Raw genomic sequence first — 15,205 nt, 5'->3', positions numbered from 1 at the left:
CCTGGGGTCAGATAGCAGGGTGAAGCTCCCTCCACACCCTCCCATCAAACACCCCTTCCCCCGCCGGTACTGTACCCCAATTCTACAGCGACAGACCCGTCCCCACCGGTACTGTACCCCAGTGTTATACAGCAACAGACCCATCCCCATCGGTACTTGTACCCCAGTGTTATAGAGTGACAAACCGTCCCCACCGTACTCTAGCCCATGTTATACGGCAACAGACCCGTCCCCCCAGTACTGTATCCCAGTGTTATACAGCGACAGATCCGTCCCCACCGGTACTGTACCCAGTGTTACACAGTGACAGACCCGTCCCCACCGGTACTGTACCCCAGTGTTACACAGTGACTAGACCTGCCCCCACTGGTACCGTACCCCGGTGTTATACAGCGACAGACCCGTTCCCACGGTACTGTATCCTAGTGTTATTCAGCAACGGAACCATCCCACTGGTACTGTACCCCGGTGTTAACAGTGACATACCCGTACCCCCCACCAGTACTGTAGCCCATGTTATACAGTGACAGACCCACTGTCTCCAGTGCTGTGTAACTTTGCCTCATGGGTTATACTGGGAGGCTGGATCCCTCCCCATCATCTGAGTGCCTTCCTACAACAGATCAGTACTCTGCCTACAGTCACTGCTCACTGTCCCCATTCCGTGTGGGTGAGGTCAGTGCTGTATTGTTGGGAGCTGTTGCAGTGACCAGGCTAAAAGTGGTGTGTGCCAAGCTCAGACTCACCTGTGCTGAGAGAAGTTTGGTAACTGGTCGCGTTCTCCAGGTAGTTGGCCAGCCAACGTCATGGTGTGACTGATGGTCGCGTTGTCCTGTCGCTCTTTCAGGGGAGCCTCGAACTGTGTTAAAATCTTCCTGTTTAATTCGTTCAGGAGTGGCGTCAATGATCTGCTCGGCCAAGGCTATCATGTCGACCTGTGGCAGACAGCAGGAGGGTCATAGGTCAGGCCTGGTCAGAGAGGTGATCCGACTGTGTCTCATGGGAAGGGCACCCAGCATTTTCAGACAGTGACAAGGTGCTCCCAGAATTGGGAGGGGGGAGAGAGGCAATGAACCAAGAGGTGTCTTCACAGAAACTCAGAACGTCCACATGCAGTGCAGGTCATTGGGAAGGAAAATGAAAGGCTGGCCTACGTTGCAGAGCAGGGAGGCGGGATGTACAGTGGGAGGGATCCTTTCACTGCCACGCTCCAGGACTGGGGTCATTGGGGGAGGTGCAGAAACTGATTCCTGGAAATGAAACTATTATTTCAGGAAAAAAGGTTGGTCCATAATCCAGGGTTAAGAAGGATGAGGTTCATTCCCATTACAGAGGAGTGTGGATAACAGATTCACCAGGACGTTACCGGGACTGGAGAGCTTGAGGTAAAAGGAGAGGCTGGACAAGGCCGGGACTGTTTTCCCTGGAGCGACAGAGGCTGAGGGGTGACCTTATGGAGGTTTATAAAATCATGAGGGGCAGAGATAACGGTGGATGGTCACGGTCTTTTCCCCAGGGGAGGGGAGTCTAAAACTAGAGGGCACAGGTTAAGTGAGAGGGGAGAGATTTACGGGGGACCTGAGGGACAAGTTTTCCACACAGTGGTGGTGGGTGTGTGGAACGAGCTGCCAGAGGAAGCGGGAGAGGCGGTACAGTTATAAAATGTTTAAAAGACATTTGGAACAGGTCCATGGATAGGAACAGTTTGGAGGGACATGGGCCAAACGCGGGCAAGTGGGACTGGCTTGGATGGGGATCTTGGTCGGCATGAGCGGGATGGGCCAAAGGGCCTGCGTCCTTGCTGAACGAATCTACGAGAGTTGAGAAATTGGTAGTGTAGCCTCTGGAATAAAGGTCACTCATCTGCTGGGTAAGAGCAGGAACCTCTTCTGCCTCAATTGTAACCTCTGCCCCATGGATCTGCAGACTTCAACTGCAGAACGTGTCCAAGGCAGAGACGGAATCTGGGATGATGGAGGTTGAGAAACACGGGAGCCAAGCAGGAAAATGGAGGGGAGTCTGGCAGCCTCTCCCAGCTACGGATTTAGTGAATGGAGCAACAGCCGACTGCTGCAATGCCCAGGACAGAGAGGGGGGTGCGGGGGTGGGCATGTGGGGTGGGGGCGGGAGAGAGCGAGAGAGACAGAGAGACAGGGTGGGGGGAAGAGACAGGTCGGGAGACGGGGAGAGAAGGGTGAGGGATCCAGGGAGAATGGGGCTGTGACTGCTAATTGCTCCCATAGGGAAGGGGAGGGGCTGGAGAACTGCTGTGGCACAGAGTCTGTGAGCGATGAAGCCTTTGGGGACAAGGGTGGGGATCAAGGATGGGTGGTGGGATCAGGGACGGGTGGTGGGGATCGTAGCCTGCACGAGGACGAGGGGCTGTGACATTACTGGGGTGCATGGAGCAGTCCACACCTGTAACATGTGTCATGGGTGTGTGGAGGCGGGCGGGGTCCACACCTGTACCCACGTCATGGGTGCGTGGAGCGGGCGGGGCGCAGTCCACACCTGTAACACGTGTCGTGGTGTGTGGAGCAGGCGGGGCGCGGTCCACACCTGTAACACGTCGACAGGTGGCAGGAACTCTTCATTTTCAGCATTCTCATTAAACCGCAGATCAGTCTCCATGGAATCTCGACCGGTCACCATGGAGAACTGCCCGTTGCCATGCGTCACCAAGGTAGCCTCGTCGTCGAGGAAGAAGTGGGCCCCGGGAGCGGGGCGGGGGCTCTCTCCTTGCCGAGACTGGAGCTGTGTGGGGAGGTACCACAGCAAGCCCACCTTCCCCGCACAGCCGGCCGGGTCAACCCTGGTGCTGCCGTTCACCGTCTGCTGGGACTCACAGATCTCCATGGCAATGTCAGGATCACCGTGGGCGCAGAGCTCGGGGCTGGTGGCAGGACTGTCCCTGGTTGCCGATCCGGTGGAGTACGCCGAGGTCACGGACAGGGGGTCCCGAGCCCTCGGGCAGTGAGGTGGGAGATGAGTGGCTGGTCCCCATGCTCAGACCTGTGGGGAGAAGAGTTAATGCAGATCCAGACCAACGTAGGAACATACAGCTCCTCACAGCCCACACAGACGTAAACAGAGGCCAACACCCACCGATCGGAGGCAGCCAGCTGGCAGGACGCAGTCTGGAATTATGTGGGGACATTGGCATCTACCTGAACTCGGACACTGCCTGGGGACCCACTGCTCAGGAAACTGCTGCCACCATTGGAAGCAGATATCAGAGGCTGCATAGGAGATTCAGAAGGATCCCGGGAATGAAAGGCTCAACGTGTGAGGAGCGTTTGATGGTTCTGGGCCTGTCCTCGATGTTCAGTAGGATGAGGGAGATCTCATTGAAACCTACCGGATACTGCAGGCCTGGATAGAGTGGACGTGGGGCAGATATTTCCATCAGTGGGAGAGTCCAGGATCCGAGGGCACAGCCTCAGAATAAAGGGACGTCCCTTCAGAACTGAGATGAGGAGGAATTTCTTCAGCCAGAGGGTGGTGAATCTGTGGAATTCATTGCCACAGACGGCTGTAGAGGCCAAGTCAATGGGTATATTTAAAGCAGAGGTTGATAGGTTCTTGATTGGTAAGGGGGTTGAGGATTATGGGGAGAAGGTGGGGGAATGCAGTTCAAGACCTTTTATCTAGACTGTCCATTTCCCTCCACAGATGCTGCCTGACCTGCTGAGTTCCTCCAGCAGTGTGTGTGTTGATGCCGATAGGGACTCTATCCCAGGGTAGATCTATGTGGAGGCTAGATAGTGGAATACAGGCAGAGGGACAGAGCGTCCTTGGACACAGGGCCACAGGTCTCCAAAGGCAGCAGGGCAGAGAACTAAGGTGATTAAGGAGGCATGTAGCAAAACTCTGAAACCTGGCACCCTCGGGACTTTGGGCTGGCTGGTTTCTCCACGGTTGGATGTTACACTTGAACCCAAGCACAATGTGAATTCCCTCATTGATGCTCATAAACTTCCCAGTGAACCCGGGGGGTTTAAAGGGAGTGCAGGAACGGACCGGGCTTGGAAGGTGGTGGTGACCTGGACACACCCACACCCTACCCGGAGCCAGAGTCATCCGATGGGGAGGGGGAGGGGGAGGGGAGGGGGAGGGGAGGGATGGGGGAGATAGTGGGGTTGGTGACCTGGACACCCCCACACCCTACCCAGAGCCACAGTCATCCGATGGGGATAGGGGAGGGGTAGGGGGAGGGGGTGGGGGGAGGGGAAGGGAGGGGGGCGGTCCCACGTACCTGTGTCCGGGCTGGCCGATGAGGGCGAAGGACCCTAGGCGTGTCCAGACCGTCACCTGCGGCTGACTGCCACTGTCCCTCGGTCCCATCCACATCGGGCACCCCGTGGTCTCAGCGAGCCGCCCTGTCCCTGTAGCTCTCCAGACGAGTGGCCAACCTAACGTGACCACGGGAGCGCGCCACGTGCAGGGGGAGTCCGTCCCAGGGAGTCGGGGATGAAAAGGCGCTCGGCGGTTCCATCCGTACAGGGTCACGGCTGCGTCGACGTGTCCCAGCGCACGAGGCCCACATCTGGCCAGAGAACAGCAGTGGGTGACCGAGGGGGGAGGGCTGGTGCTCAGTGTCCGTCATACGGTACCCCGTGGCTCCAACCCCCACATCGCAAACTCCCTTAGCTCTCCCAGGTCTCTCCCCGTCCCCTCACGCCTCCCCCCCCCTCGCGTCCCCCCCTCCCCTCACCCCATCCCATCCCCTCCCCCTCTCCCCGTCTCCCCCTCTCCCCGTCTCCCCCATCCCCTCCCCTCCACCTCTTCCCCACTCCACTTCCCCTTCCCCTCCCCGAGCTGTCGAAGGGGTGTGTCTCGTTAGATCACCACTCAGGAACAGGCCCTTCAGCCCACCAATCCTGTGCCGAACACAAATGCCAAATTAACTAATCCCTGCTGCCTGCACGTGGGTCCATCTCCCTCCCTTCCCTGCACTTCCTGTGACTAACAGCCTTAATCGCACCTATCTGCCTCCGCCCCACCCCTGGCAGCCCGTCCCAGGCACCCACCACTCTCTGTGTAAAAAACTTGCCCCACACTTACCTTCAAACTTACCCCTCTCACCTTAACACTGTGCCCTCTAGTATTAGACATTCCACCCTGGGAAGAGACCCTGTCTCTCTGCCCTCTCAACCTTATAAACCTCTGTCAGCTCTCACCCTTCAGCCCTCCCCTCAGCCTCCGCCGCCCCACACAGAACAACCCAGGGTTGGAGATTTGTGACAAACTCACCAGAGGAGTGCAGGAGAAATGATCAACATTCAGGGGATCAACCTCCTGCTCTAGGGTCCAGGCTGTCGGCATTGAGGGACCTGCAGGGTTACATGAACAATTACAGGGCCTTTCCCTTGTGGGCGGGGAGAAGGGAGAAGGTACAGCCCAGATACCAACTCGAGTGGGACCAACACTTCACTACCAGGAGTCATTCCCACTGCACAGAGGGACACTTACAAACAAATGCACAGTGACATGCGGTGTGTAAGGGCTGACGTTACAGGGCATCAATGTGGTGTGTAATGGGCTGACGTTACAGGGCACTGTGTCGTGTGTATGGGCTGACGTTACAGGGCGATGTGCCATGTGTAATGGGCTGACGTTACAGGGCGATGTGCCGTGTGTAATGGGCTGACGTTACAAAGGCACTGTGTGGTTGGTGTATAATAGGCTGATATTATCAAGGAGGTAAGGTCCTTGCCTCCATTTGATGAGGGTCTCAATGAGTCGAGAGTAGCCCTGTGCAGCAGCAAGGTGTAGCAGTGTCATGCCCGGAAACTGATGCCGTGAATGAGGTGCTCGGAACGGAGCCAACCACGATTGGGACATCATGGTCAGGCACAGGGCGATGATCCGCTCCTCGAAGGAGTCTGACGAGGCCTGGGCAAAAGAGAGAGAGAGAGAGCACTCACAGGAGACACGCGTGGACACTCGCTCTGTGCTCAGCCACATGGTAACAGCACATCACTGGGATCACCCACTGCTGGCCCACTGGGAGAGTCCGAATGGACTCAGTGACAGGGTTAGAGATGGAGTCTGATAAACCAACAGTGCCAGGAACTGGTAGGTGCCTTGCTGCCCACACAGCGTGTCCACACCCCTCGCAGGGCAGAGCAGCTCGTTGGAGAATGCGCTACAACTATATGCACTGGATCCTGGGGAGGCCACAGCTGGAGAACTGTGTTCAGCTGCCATAGGAAAGATGCCACTAAGCTGGAAAGAGCACAGAGGAGATTTACGACGGTGTTGTCAGGATTTGCGGGACCGATTTATGGAGAGAGGTTGCACAGGCTGGGATTATATTCCTTGGAGCGTAGGAGAATGAGGGGTGACCTTATAGAGGTGTATAAAACCATGAGGGGCATCGATAGGGTGAATGCACTCAGTCTATTTCCCCCAGGGTTGGGGAATCAAGAACCAGAGCGAACAGGTTTTAGGTGAGTGGGGGGAGATTTAATAGGGACCTGAGAGGCAACTTCTACACCCAGAGGGTGGTCCGTATGTGGAACGAGCTGCCAGAGGAAGTGGGTGAGGCGGGTACAATGAAGACGTTTAAAAGACACTCAGACAGGTCCATGGATGGGAAAGGTTCAGAGGGACATGGGCCAAACGTGGGCAAATGGGACTGGTTCAAATTGACACCTGGGTCGGCATGGACTGGTTGGGCCGAAAGGCCTGTCTGGGTGCTGTACGACCCGATGACTCCACTAAAGCCCTCCGACAGGAGCCCCAGTGGAAAAGCTAGCCGCACAGCAAGCTCCCACTAACAGCAAGCTGATCAACAGTCACTGATGGAAGGGTTCATATTGTCCAGGACAACACAAGGTCACTGAGTGGCACAGAGCCGTGTGGCGACCGGGAACTGGCTCCATGGCCGATGATGTGACCACAGAGCTATGCATTTAATCTCCGTCATTCCTGAAGTGCGTGGCTGAACAAGTGAGGGGATCGGAATCGGTCGCAGTGTCGGAACAAGTTAGTAATGGCTGGGAACCGGCCAGGTACAGCCCCTGGGCTGGTAGGGAGCTCACACACAGGGACCCAGATACACAGCAGTGGGACAGGGGCAGAGAGGTGGGGTGCAGAGGGAGAGGGGGTAGAGGGAGGAGAAGGATGGGGAGGAGATGAGGTGGAGTGGGGGAGAAGGCAGTCAGTGGGAAGGGTCGGTGAGAGGGGGGACGGGGCGGAGGGACGGGGAGAGTGGAGACATTGACCGCGGGACACATTGGCAGCTCGGAGAGATGGGACTGGAGGGGGGTGGGTGCAGGACAGGGAGGGAGGTTATCTGAGACTCTGAAGTTTCCATTGGCCACAGATGGAAAGTTGAAGCAGCCGTTACCTCACTAACATACTTTCCGTTCTGAACTGATCTCTCCTGGCACGGAGTTGAACAGGAGCGGAACAGTCAGTTTAATCCCACTTTGCAAACCCAGGGCTTAATCCTCCTCCCTCAAGAAAGTTGCCATAAATATCTGAGCTAATCTATAACTGCCGGAGTTCTCTGCTCACTGCAGCCCGGCTAAAATTAACAAGAATGTGGAGCTCTGAGCTGCTTCAAAGTCCCTACCCTGCTCACAGGCAAAAATAGAAACTCAGAGGGGTTCAGCGTCAGTAACACTCGGCTGCCCGCGGTCCACACACTCCCAGGGTTATCTTCAACCTGTCTCTGCAGCAGATTCCATCTCGTCCGTGCCTCTTGGCTGAGTGCCAAACAACTGCCCTGCTGTCTGCTGCTGAGACTTCCACCCCACCCTCATACACCCATCCGCCTGTATCCTACACCCCACCCACCCTCATACACCCATCTGCCTGTATCCCACACCACACCCCACATACACCCATCCCCCTGTATCCTACACCCCACCCCACTCTCACACCCATCCCCCTGTATCCTAAACTCCACCCCATATTCACACATCCATCTCCCCATCTGCCTGTATCCTACACCCTACCTTCACACACCCATCTATCTATATTCTACACTCCACCCCACCTTCACACATCTATCTTCCCGTCTGCCTGTATGCTACACCGCACCTTCACACACCCGTCTGCCTGTATCCTACACCCCACCCCTTCCTCACACACTCACCTCTCCATTCACCAGTATCCTACAGCCCACCAAGCCTGTATCCCACACCCGTTCCTCTGTATCCTACAGCCTACCCTGCCTCTTGCTGCGCATTCCCCTGTCTTTCCTCACTGACCTCTGACACTGGTCTCCCCGCCACCCCCCCCCCCCCCAACTTATCTCAATAGCCTTGGCTTGCAGCCCTCTGGACCCTCCCCCTGTTCCCTTGTGCGCCCACTGCCCTCCCTTCACCACTAGCAGCCCTGGATGCCTCTCTCCCACGTCCTCAGTTAAGACCCCCAACCTCTCCGAGCCCAGCCCCTGACCGACGCCCAAGGTGTCTGGTGGACCGGGGAGGAATGAAGGACGTGGGGAGGGGTGGGTGAAGGTGGGGAAGGGGCTGCAGGGAGATGAGCAGGAACACATCTACAGGTGCTGAAGTTGTTCATGGGATCCACAATGGAGAGGTGGAAGCAGATGGGGGAGGGATCTGGTGGGCGGATGGGACCTGGAAGGGAAAGGGGACAAGGGTGGATGGTAAGGAGAGAGGGGAGAACACAGGAGGCAAGGGTTACCTGGAATTGGACTACACCCCATCCCAGACAGAACCATGAGGACTAGCACCTCACGTGTCAGTGGAGGCGGAGGACGGAAAGGCCGGTGAGGGAATGGGACGGGGAGCTGAAACGTCATGTAACCGGGAGCTCAGGATGGCATGTGGACTGAACGCAGGTGCTCTGCAAACAGTCGCCCAGTCTGTGCCTGGTCTCACCGATGTAGAGGAGGCTACATCAGGAGCACCGAATGCCGTGGACCAGATTGGAGGAGGTGAAGGTGAATCTCTGACCCACCTGGAGGGAGGTTTATGTGCCTGGATGGTGGTGAGGGAGGAGGTGTAGGGACACAACGAGAGCTCGAGGCCACAGATCATTAAACCACAGTTCACAGAGAAATCAGAAGCAGCAGTTCTGTCCACATAGGACTGGGAGCCATTTGTCCCCACAGTTGGACCTCAGGCTGAGAGTCAGAGGGAGAACTGGAAACAGTCGGGGCACCGAGTCACACACAGAAACAGGCCCTTTGGCCCACAGACTCCATGCTGACCATCTGCACCCAGCTACACTGATCCCATTTTATCTTCACCCCTCCTTCTCGTTGACTCCCCCCACATTCTACGCCTCACCCACATGCTGGGAGCAATTCACAGCAACCAACCTGCCCACCTTTGGGACGTGGGAGGAAACCAGAGAACCTGGGGGGAGCCCACACGGTCACAGGGAGAACATGTGGACTCCGCACCCCGGGGATCGGGATTGAATCTGGCAGCAACTCCACCAGGTACAGGGACGGTGCCTGAACCAAGGGATGGCCCGAAACCGGGCTGGGGGCTCCTCATCAGAAAGGGGAGTGAGTTGGGGTGGGGGGGGGGGGGGGGGGGTGGAGGGAGGTGACAATACATGCCGATGCACGGGGAGTCCACGAATACACAAAGGCCCAAGTGAAGGGTTCCAACCACGTCGGAATGTCGACTGTCTCCCCCCACAGATGCCGCCCGACCACTGAGTTCCTCCGGCAGCTGCTCCACAAAAACAGGAGGAGGGTCAGTGATCAGGAGTCGGGAGGGAACGGAGGACAAGGTTCCCGGTGCACTGGGCTCTGGAACGAGGGCAGATACAAGGTGCGGGGCACAGGCGGGAAGGGGGGCTGTGGAAGGCAGGACTTGGATAAAGTCGCAGCAGAGAGCTGTCCTCAATGTGTAACAGGAGTGATATGGGAGGGGGTAGGTGGGGGGGGGGAGGGGGTAGGTGGGGGGGAGATGGGGGAGTGGGGGAGGGGGGTGGGTGGGGTGGGAGGGGAGGTGAGTTTATGGGGAGGAGTGGGTGGGGTGGGATGAGTAGGGTGGGGGTACGAGATTCAGGAAGTGGCTGCGTGAACAATAACCTATGGAGTCGGCAAGGGTAGAGAGGGAGGGGAGAGTGAGGGGTGACTGGATGGTGAGGGCTGAGGGGCAGGGTGTGAGGGGGGAGGGAGTGGTCAGTAAGGGGGGAGTGAGGGGGAGAGAGTGGGGGGGAGTGGGGAGTGAGAGGGGGGAGTGGGCAACGTGGGGAGTGAGGGGGAAGGGAGCGGACAGTGTGGGGAGTGAGGGGGGAGGGAGGGGGAAGGGAGCGGACAGTGTGGGGAGTGAGGGGGGAGGGAGGGGTGTCTGCAGATGGGGAGGGCCGGGAGGGGATTCCCTGTGCTGTAATACCTACACAGAGGAGGATGGGCCACTCTGTCCATCGAGCTCTGCTGTCACCCAGTAATTGCAGGAGGGAGTGACACTCACTGACACAGCAGGAGTCTCTCCACATCCGGAGAGCAGGAGAACCAGTTGTGCACGCGAGTGTCCACACAGACTGATCACTAATTGGGTTATAGCATTAACTCCACGGTAACGATGGGCTGATAATCCCATCACACCCCCAACTGACATCGCGTGGAATGCAGGGTGAGGCTTCTCAACTCATGGAGCCACTTGAATAACTCCGGTGAGTAGGAGAGTGAGTTGGACAGTCCCTGTCACTGAGGGGCTGAGACCATGGCAAACCTGATAAGGGAGAGCCGTCTCCTTACCACAGCTCTCAGAATCTTAAAATTCAACTATGGCCATTCAAGATGATGGCAGAAAGATGTTCCCCACATACAGGGGGAAGAGGGCAGGGTCTCTGGAAACCTCCCCATAAAACACTGGGAAGGTAGGAAACAATGGGTTCCTGCTCCTAGTCATCTCCCAGTGACCCCGGGGTTAGAGAGAGGGGGAAATCAGCCACAGTTCCTGCTCCCCACCACTGCCCAGTGATCCCTGGGTTGGAGAATCAGCCATGGTTCCTGCTCCCCACTGCCCATGGATTGTGGCTGGTCTCCCACACTCTCCCTGCACCTGCGACTGAGGAACAGGGAGGTCTCACACATGGTACCTGGATCTGCATCTTGTCCCCTGCTCTGACAGGCTGCTGCTGGCTTGAAGCTGCCATCTCAGCCATTCGCTTCTCCATCTGCTCCAGACGCTCGAGGATGGACATCCGGAACTGGTTGTCTGCAGCACAGGCAGAGAGAGGGCATGAGGATAGAGAAAGATGCATGACCCAAACCATCACACAGCAACCCCAAACCAGACCAAAATGCAGCCCCCAACTGTATAACACCGGGGTACGGTACTGGCGGGGACGGGTCTGTCGCTGTATAACACCGGGGTACGGTACCGGCGGGGACGGGTCTGTCGCTGTATAACACCGGGGTACGGTACCGGCAGGGACGGGTCTGTCGCTGTATAACACCGGGGTACGGTACCGGTGGGGACGGGTCTGTCGCTGTATAACACTGGGGTACGGTACCGGTGGGGACAGGTCTGTCGCTGTATAACACCAGGGTACGGTACCGGTGGGGACGGGTCTGTCGCTGTATAACACCGGGGTACGGTACCGGTGGGGACGGGTCTGTCGCTGTATAACACCGGGGTACGGTACCGGTGGGGACGGGTCTGTCGCTGTATAACACCGGGGTACAGTACCAGTGGGTACCACTGATTCTGGATAGCCAGCATGGCTTTGTGCGTGGGAAATCATTCATCATGGATTTGACTCACCAACCTCACCAATACCTTTCCCACCATGAAAAAATTCTCATGTCCCTACTGGAGATGAGCCAAAACTGAACCTCCTCCTGGGAAATAAGGCAGGGCAAGTGACAGAAGGGTTAGTCGGGGAGCACTTGGGGACCAGTGACCAATGTCCCAGGACATTGTGGGAAAACAGGGAAGAAATTGCGGGGTCCCTGGCAGAGATATTTGCATCATCGATAGCCACAGGTGAGGTCCCGGAGGACAGGAGGGTGGCTAATGTTGTGCCTTTGGTTAAGAAGGGCTGCAAGGACAAGCCAGGGAACTACAGGCCGGTGAGCCCAATGTCAGTGGTGGGAAAGGTATTGGTGAGGTTTCTGAGAGACAGGATCTACCTGCATTTGGAAAGGCAAGCACTGATTCTGGATAGCCAGCACGGCTTTGTGCGTGGGAAATCATTCATCATGGATTTGACTCAGTATTCAAAAGACGTGACCAGCGGATCAACAAGGGCAGGGCTGTGGACATTGTCTACATGGACTTTAGCAAGGTGCCACATGGTAGGCTGGTCTGGAAGGTTCAATCACATGGGGTCCAGAGCGAGCTAGTTAATTGGATACAACATTGGCTCAGAGGAAGGAGCAGGGTGACAGTGGAGGGTTGTTTCTCAGACCGGAGACCCGTGACCAGTGGTGTGCTGCAGGAATCGGCACCGGGTCCAGTGTTGTTTGTCATCTACAGCAACGACTTGGATGAAAATGGAGGTGGCCTGGTTAGTAATTTTGTGAATGACACTAAAGTTGGTGATGTAGTGGACAGTGAAGGAAGTTGTCTGAGGTTACAATGGGATCTTGCAAATGGGAAAATGGGCCAAGGACTGGCAGATGGAGTTTAATTCAGATAGATGAGGGGTGTTGAATTTTGGTAAGGCACACCAGGGCAGGACTTGCACAGCAAATGGCAAGGCCCTGGGGAGTGTAGTAGAACAGAGAGACCTAGGGGCAGAGGTACGTAGTTCCCTGAAAGTGGGGACACAGGTGGACAGGGTGGTGAAGAAGGCATTTGGCACGCTGGCCTTCATCGGTCAGGGCATTGAGGGTAGGAGCTGGGACATCATGTTACAGCTGTACCAGACATTGGTAAGGCCATACTTGGAGCATTGTGTGCAGTTCTGGTCACCCAGCTATAGGAAGGGCATCATTAAAGAGGAAAGGATGCAGAAAAGATTTACGAGAGATTGGACAGGCTGGGACATTTTGTTTCACTGGAACATATGAGGCTGAGAGGTGGCCTTATAGAGCTTCATAGAATCATATGAGGGGCAGGGATAACCTGAAGAGCCACAGTCCTTTCCCCAGGGTAGGGGAGGCTAAAACTAGAGGGAAAAGGTTTACAGTGAGAGGGGAAAGATTTCAAGGGGACCTGAGGGGCCAATTTTTCACAGAGGGTGGTGGGTGTGTGGAATGAGCTGCCAGAGGAAGTGGTAGAGGCGGGTACAATTACAGTGTTTAAAAGACATTTGGACAGATACATGGATAGGAAAGGGTTAGAGGGTTTGGACCAAATGCAAACAAATGGGACTAGTTCAATTCAGCAACTTGGTCAGCATGGAAAAGTCGGGCCAAAGGGCCTCTTTCCAGGCTCTATGACTGCATAACACTGCGGTACAGTACTGGTGGGGACAGGTCTGTCACTGTATCGGTGGTGGGGACGGGTCCGTCGCTGTATCGATGGTGGGGACGGGTCTGTCACTGTATCGCACCAGTTTACCGGTGGGGACAGATCTGTGTTTGGGACGCTGAGCAGGAAGCTATCGACTCCATCAGTGGGATTTTCCAGCACTCGTGCTTCATCGAACACAGCCCCTCGGCCCGTGACGTTGTGCTGAACAAATCAAGCTAATAACTAAATCAATCCCTTCTGCCGACACAATATCCACATCCTTCCATTCTCTGCACCACCACCCCAGGCAGCACATTCCATGCACCCACCACTTGCCCCACACATCTCCTTTGAACTTACCCCCTCTCACCTTAAATCCATGCCCTCTGGTATTAGACATTTCAACCCTTGGGAAAAAGATACCAGCTGTCTACCCTATCCACACCTCTCATAATCTTATAAACCTCCCTCAGCCTCCGCCGCTCCAGAGAGAACAACCAAAGTTTGTCCAACCTCTCCTTATAGCTCATGCCCTCTAATCCAGGCAGCATCCTGGTGAACCTCTTCTGCACCCTCTCCAAGCCCCCACATCCTTCCTGTAATGGGGCGACCAGAACTCAATACTCCAGATGAAGCCTTACCAGAGTTTTATAAAGCTGCTCACAACTTCCTAACTCTTGAGCTCAGTGCCTCGACTAATAAAATCAAGCATGCCTCACGCCTTCCTCACTACCCTATTGACGTGTGGCCACTTTCAGGGAGCGATGGACTTGGACCCCAACATCCCTCTGCATATCAACACTGTGAAGGGCCATGCCATTAACTGGGTCCTTTGCCTTTACATTTGATCTCCCAGAGTGCAACACCTCACACTTGGCCGGGTTAAACTCCACCTGCAACCGACCTATGTCTTGCCGTATCCTTTACCCGTCTTCTACACTCATCCTTGTATCGTCTGCAAACTTACAAACTCGCCCATTCACACTTTCATCCAGGTCATTTATATACATCACCCACAGCAGAGGTCCCCACACGGATGATCCCTGTGGAACACCACTAGTCACAGACCTCCAGCTAGAATAAGTTCCATTGACCACTACCCTCTCTGTCTTCTATGGGCGAGCCAGTTCTGAATCCAAATGGCCAAGTTACCATGGATCCCATGCATGTTAATCTTCTGGATGAGCCTCCCACCAGGGACCTTGTCGAATACCTTTACCAAAATCCATCCCACAAACGATCTGCTCCCAGAGTCAGTCTGGCTCTGTTCCAGCCCCTGCCAGCGTCATTCACACCCCAGTTATTGGAAAACATACTGATGGACCTCTGGGTGCACAACCCATCTCACCCACTCACCACAGCCTGGTCACACCCACCAACGGCCTCACTGCCCCGTCCCTGCGTCCTAGGCCCCAGCCCAGCGCCAGTTGCAGACACTGCTGCTTGCCACTCTGTCCCCTGATGGGATTCACCTCGAAGATTACAGGCCCCAGTTCAAGCCCACAGCAGCCCTGTGTCTTCCTGAATTCACTTTGATCAGACTCGCACTGGGCTGTCCCCAGGATCAGCAGTGGGTGTCCATCCACTGAAGCTGAACACAATGAACTTACCCTGCTGGGGACAGGGCAGAACAGGTGGCAGACCAGCAGTGGAGGTCACATTATCCACAGCCATTGTACATCACAGCCAGACTCAGTGACAGATTCCATTCCAACAATCACAGCAGGGTGGCTGTGTCTGTGTCGTGTGAGAGGGAGCAAGTGTGTGTGTACCAATCTGTGCGTGTGTGAACCGTCTGTGGGACACACTCAGCTCCAGTTGTCCTTCCAAACACACGCAAGTGTTCTGAGCAATCAGTG

General features: G+C 55.9%; 1 protein-coding gene across 1 annotated transcript in view; it reads right to left on the bottom strand.

Annotated features, from left to right (window-relative positions):
• The window catches only part of LOC127586655 (calmodulin-binding transcription activator 2-like), a 59,529-nt gene that overhangs the window by 8,516 nt on the left and 35,808 nt on the right, over window positions 1-15,205 (bottom strand). The window contains 10 exon segments of the mRNA XM_052044770.1: window positions 747-865; window positions 867-935; window positions 2,560-3,006; window positions 4,376-4,450; window positions 4,452-4,478; window positions 4,480-4,546; window positions 5,246-5,307; window positions 5,309-5,333; window positions 5,717-5,895; window positions 11,044-11,162. Coding sequence (XP_051900730.1) covers window positions 747-865; window positions 867-935; window positions 2,560-3,006; window positions 4,376-4,450; window positions 4,452-4,478; window positions 4,480-4,546; window positions 5,246-5,307; window positions 5,309-5,333; window positions 5,717-5,895; window positions 11,044-11,162 — 1,189 coding nt within the window.

Source organism: Pristis pectinata, chromosome 37 (genome assembly GCF_009764475.1).
Source record: "Pristis pectinata isolate sPriPec2 chromosome 37, sPriPec2.1.pri, whole genome shotgun sequence".
Classification (NCBI taxonomy): domain Eukaryota; kingdom Metazoa; phylum Chordata; class Chondrichthyes; order Rhinopristiformes; family Pristidae; genus Pristis; species Pristis pectinata.
The sequence above is the reverse complement of the archived record's forward strand: the minus strand, read 5'-3'. Positions and strand labels throughout refer to the sequence as shown.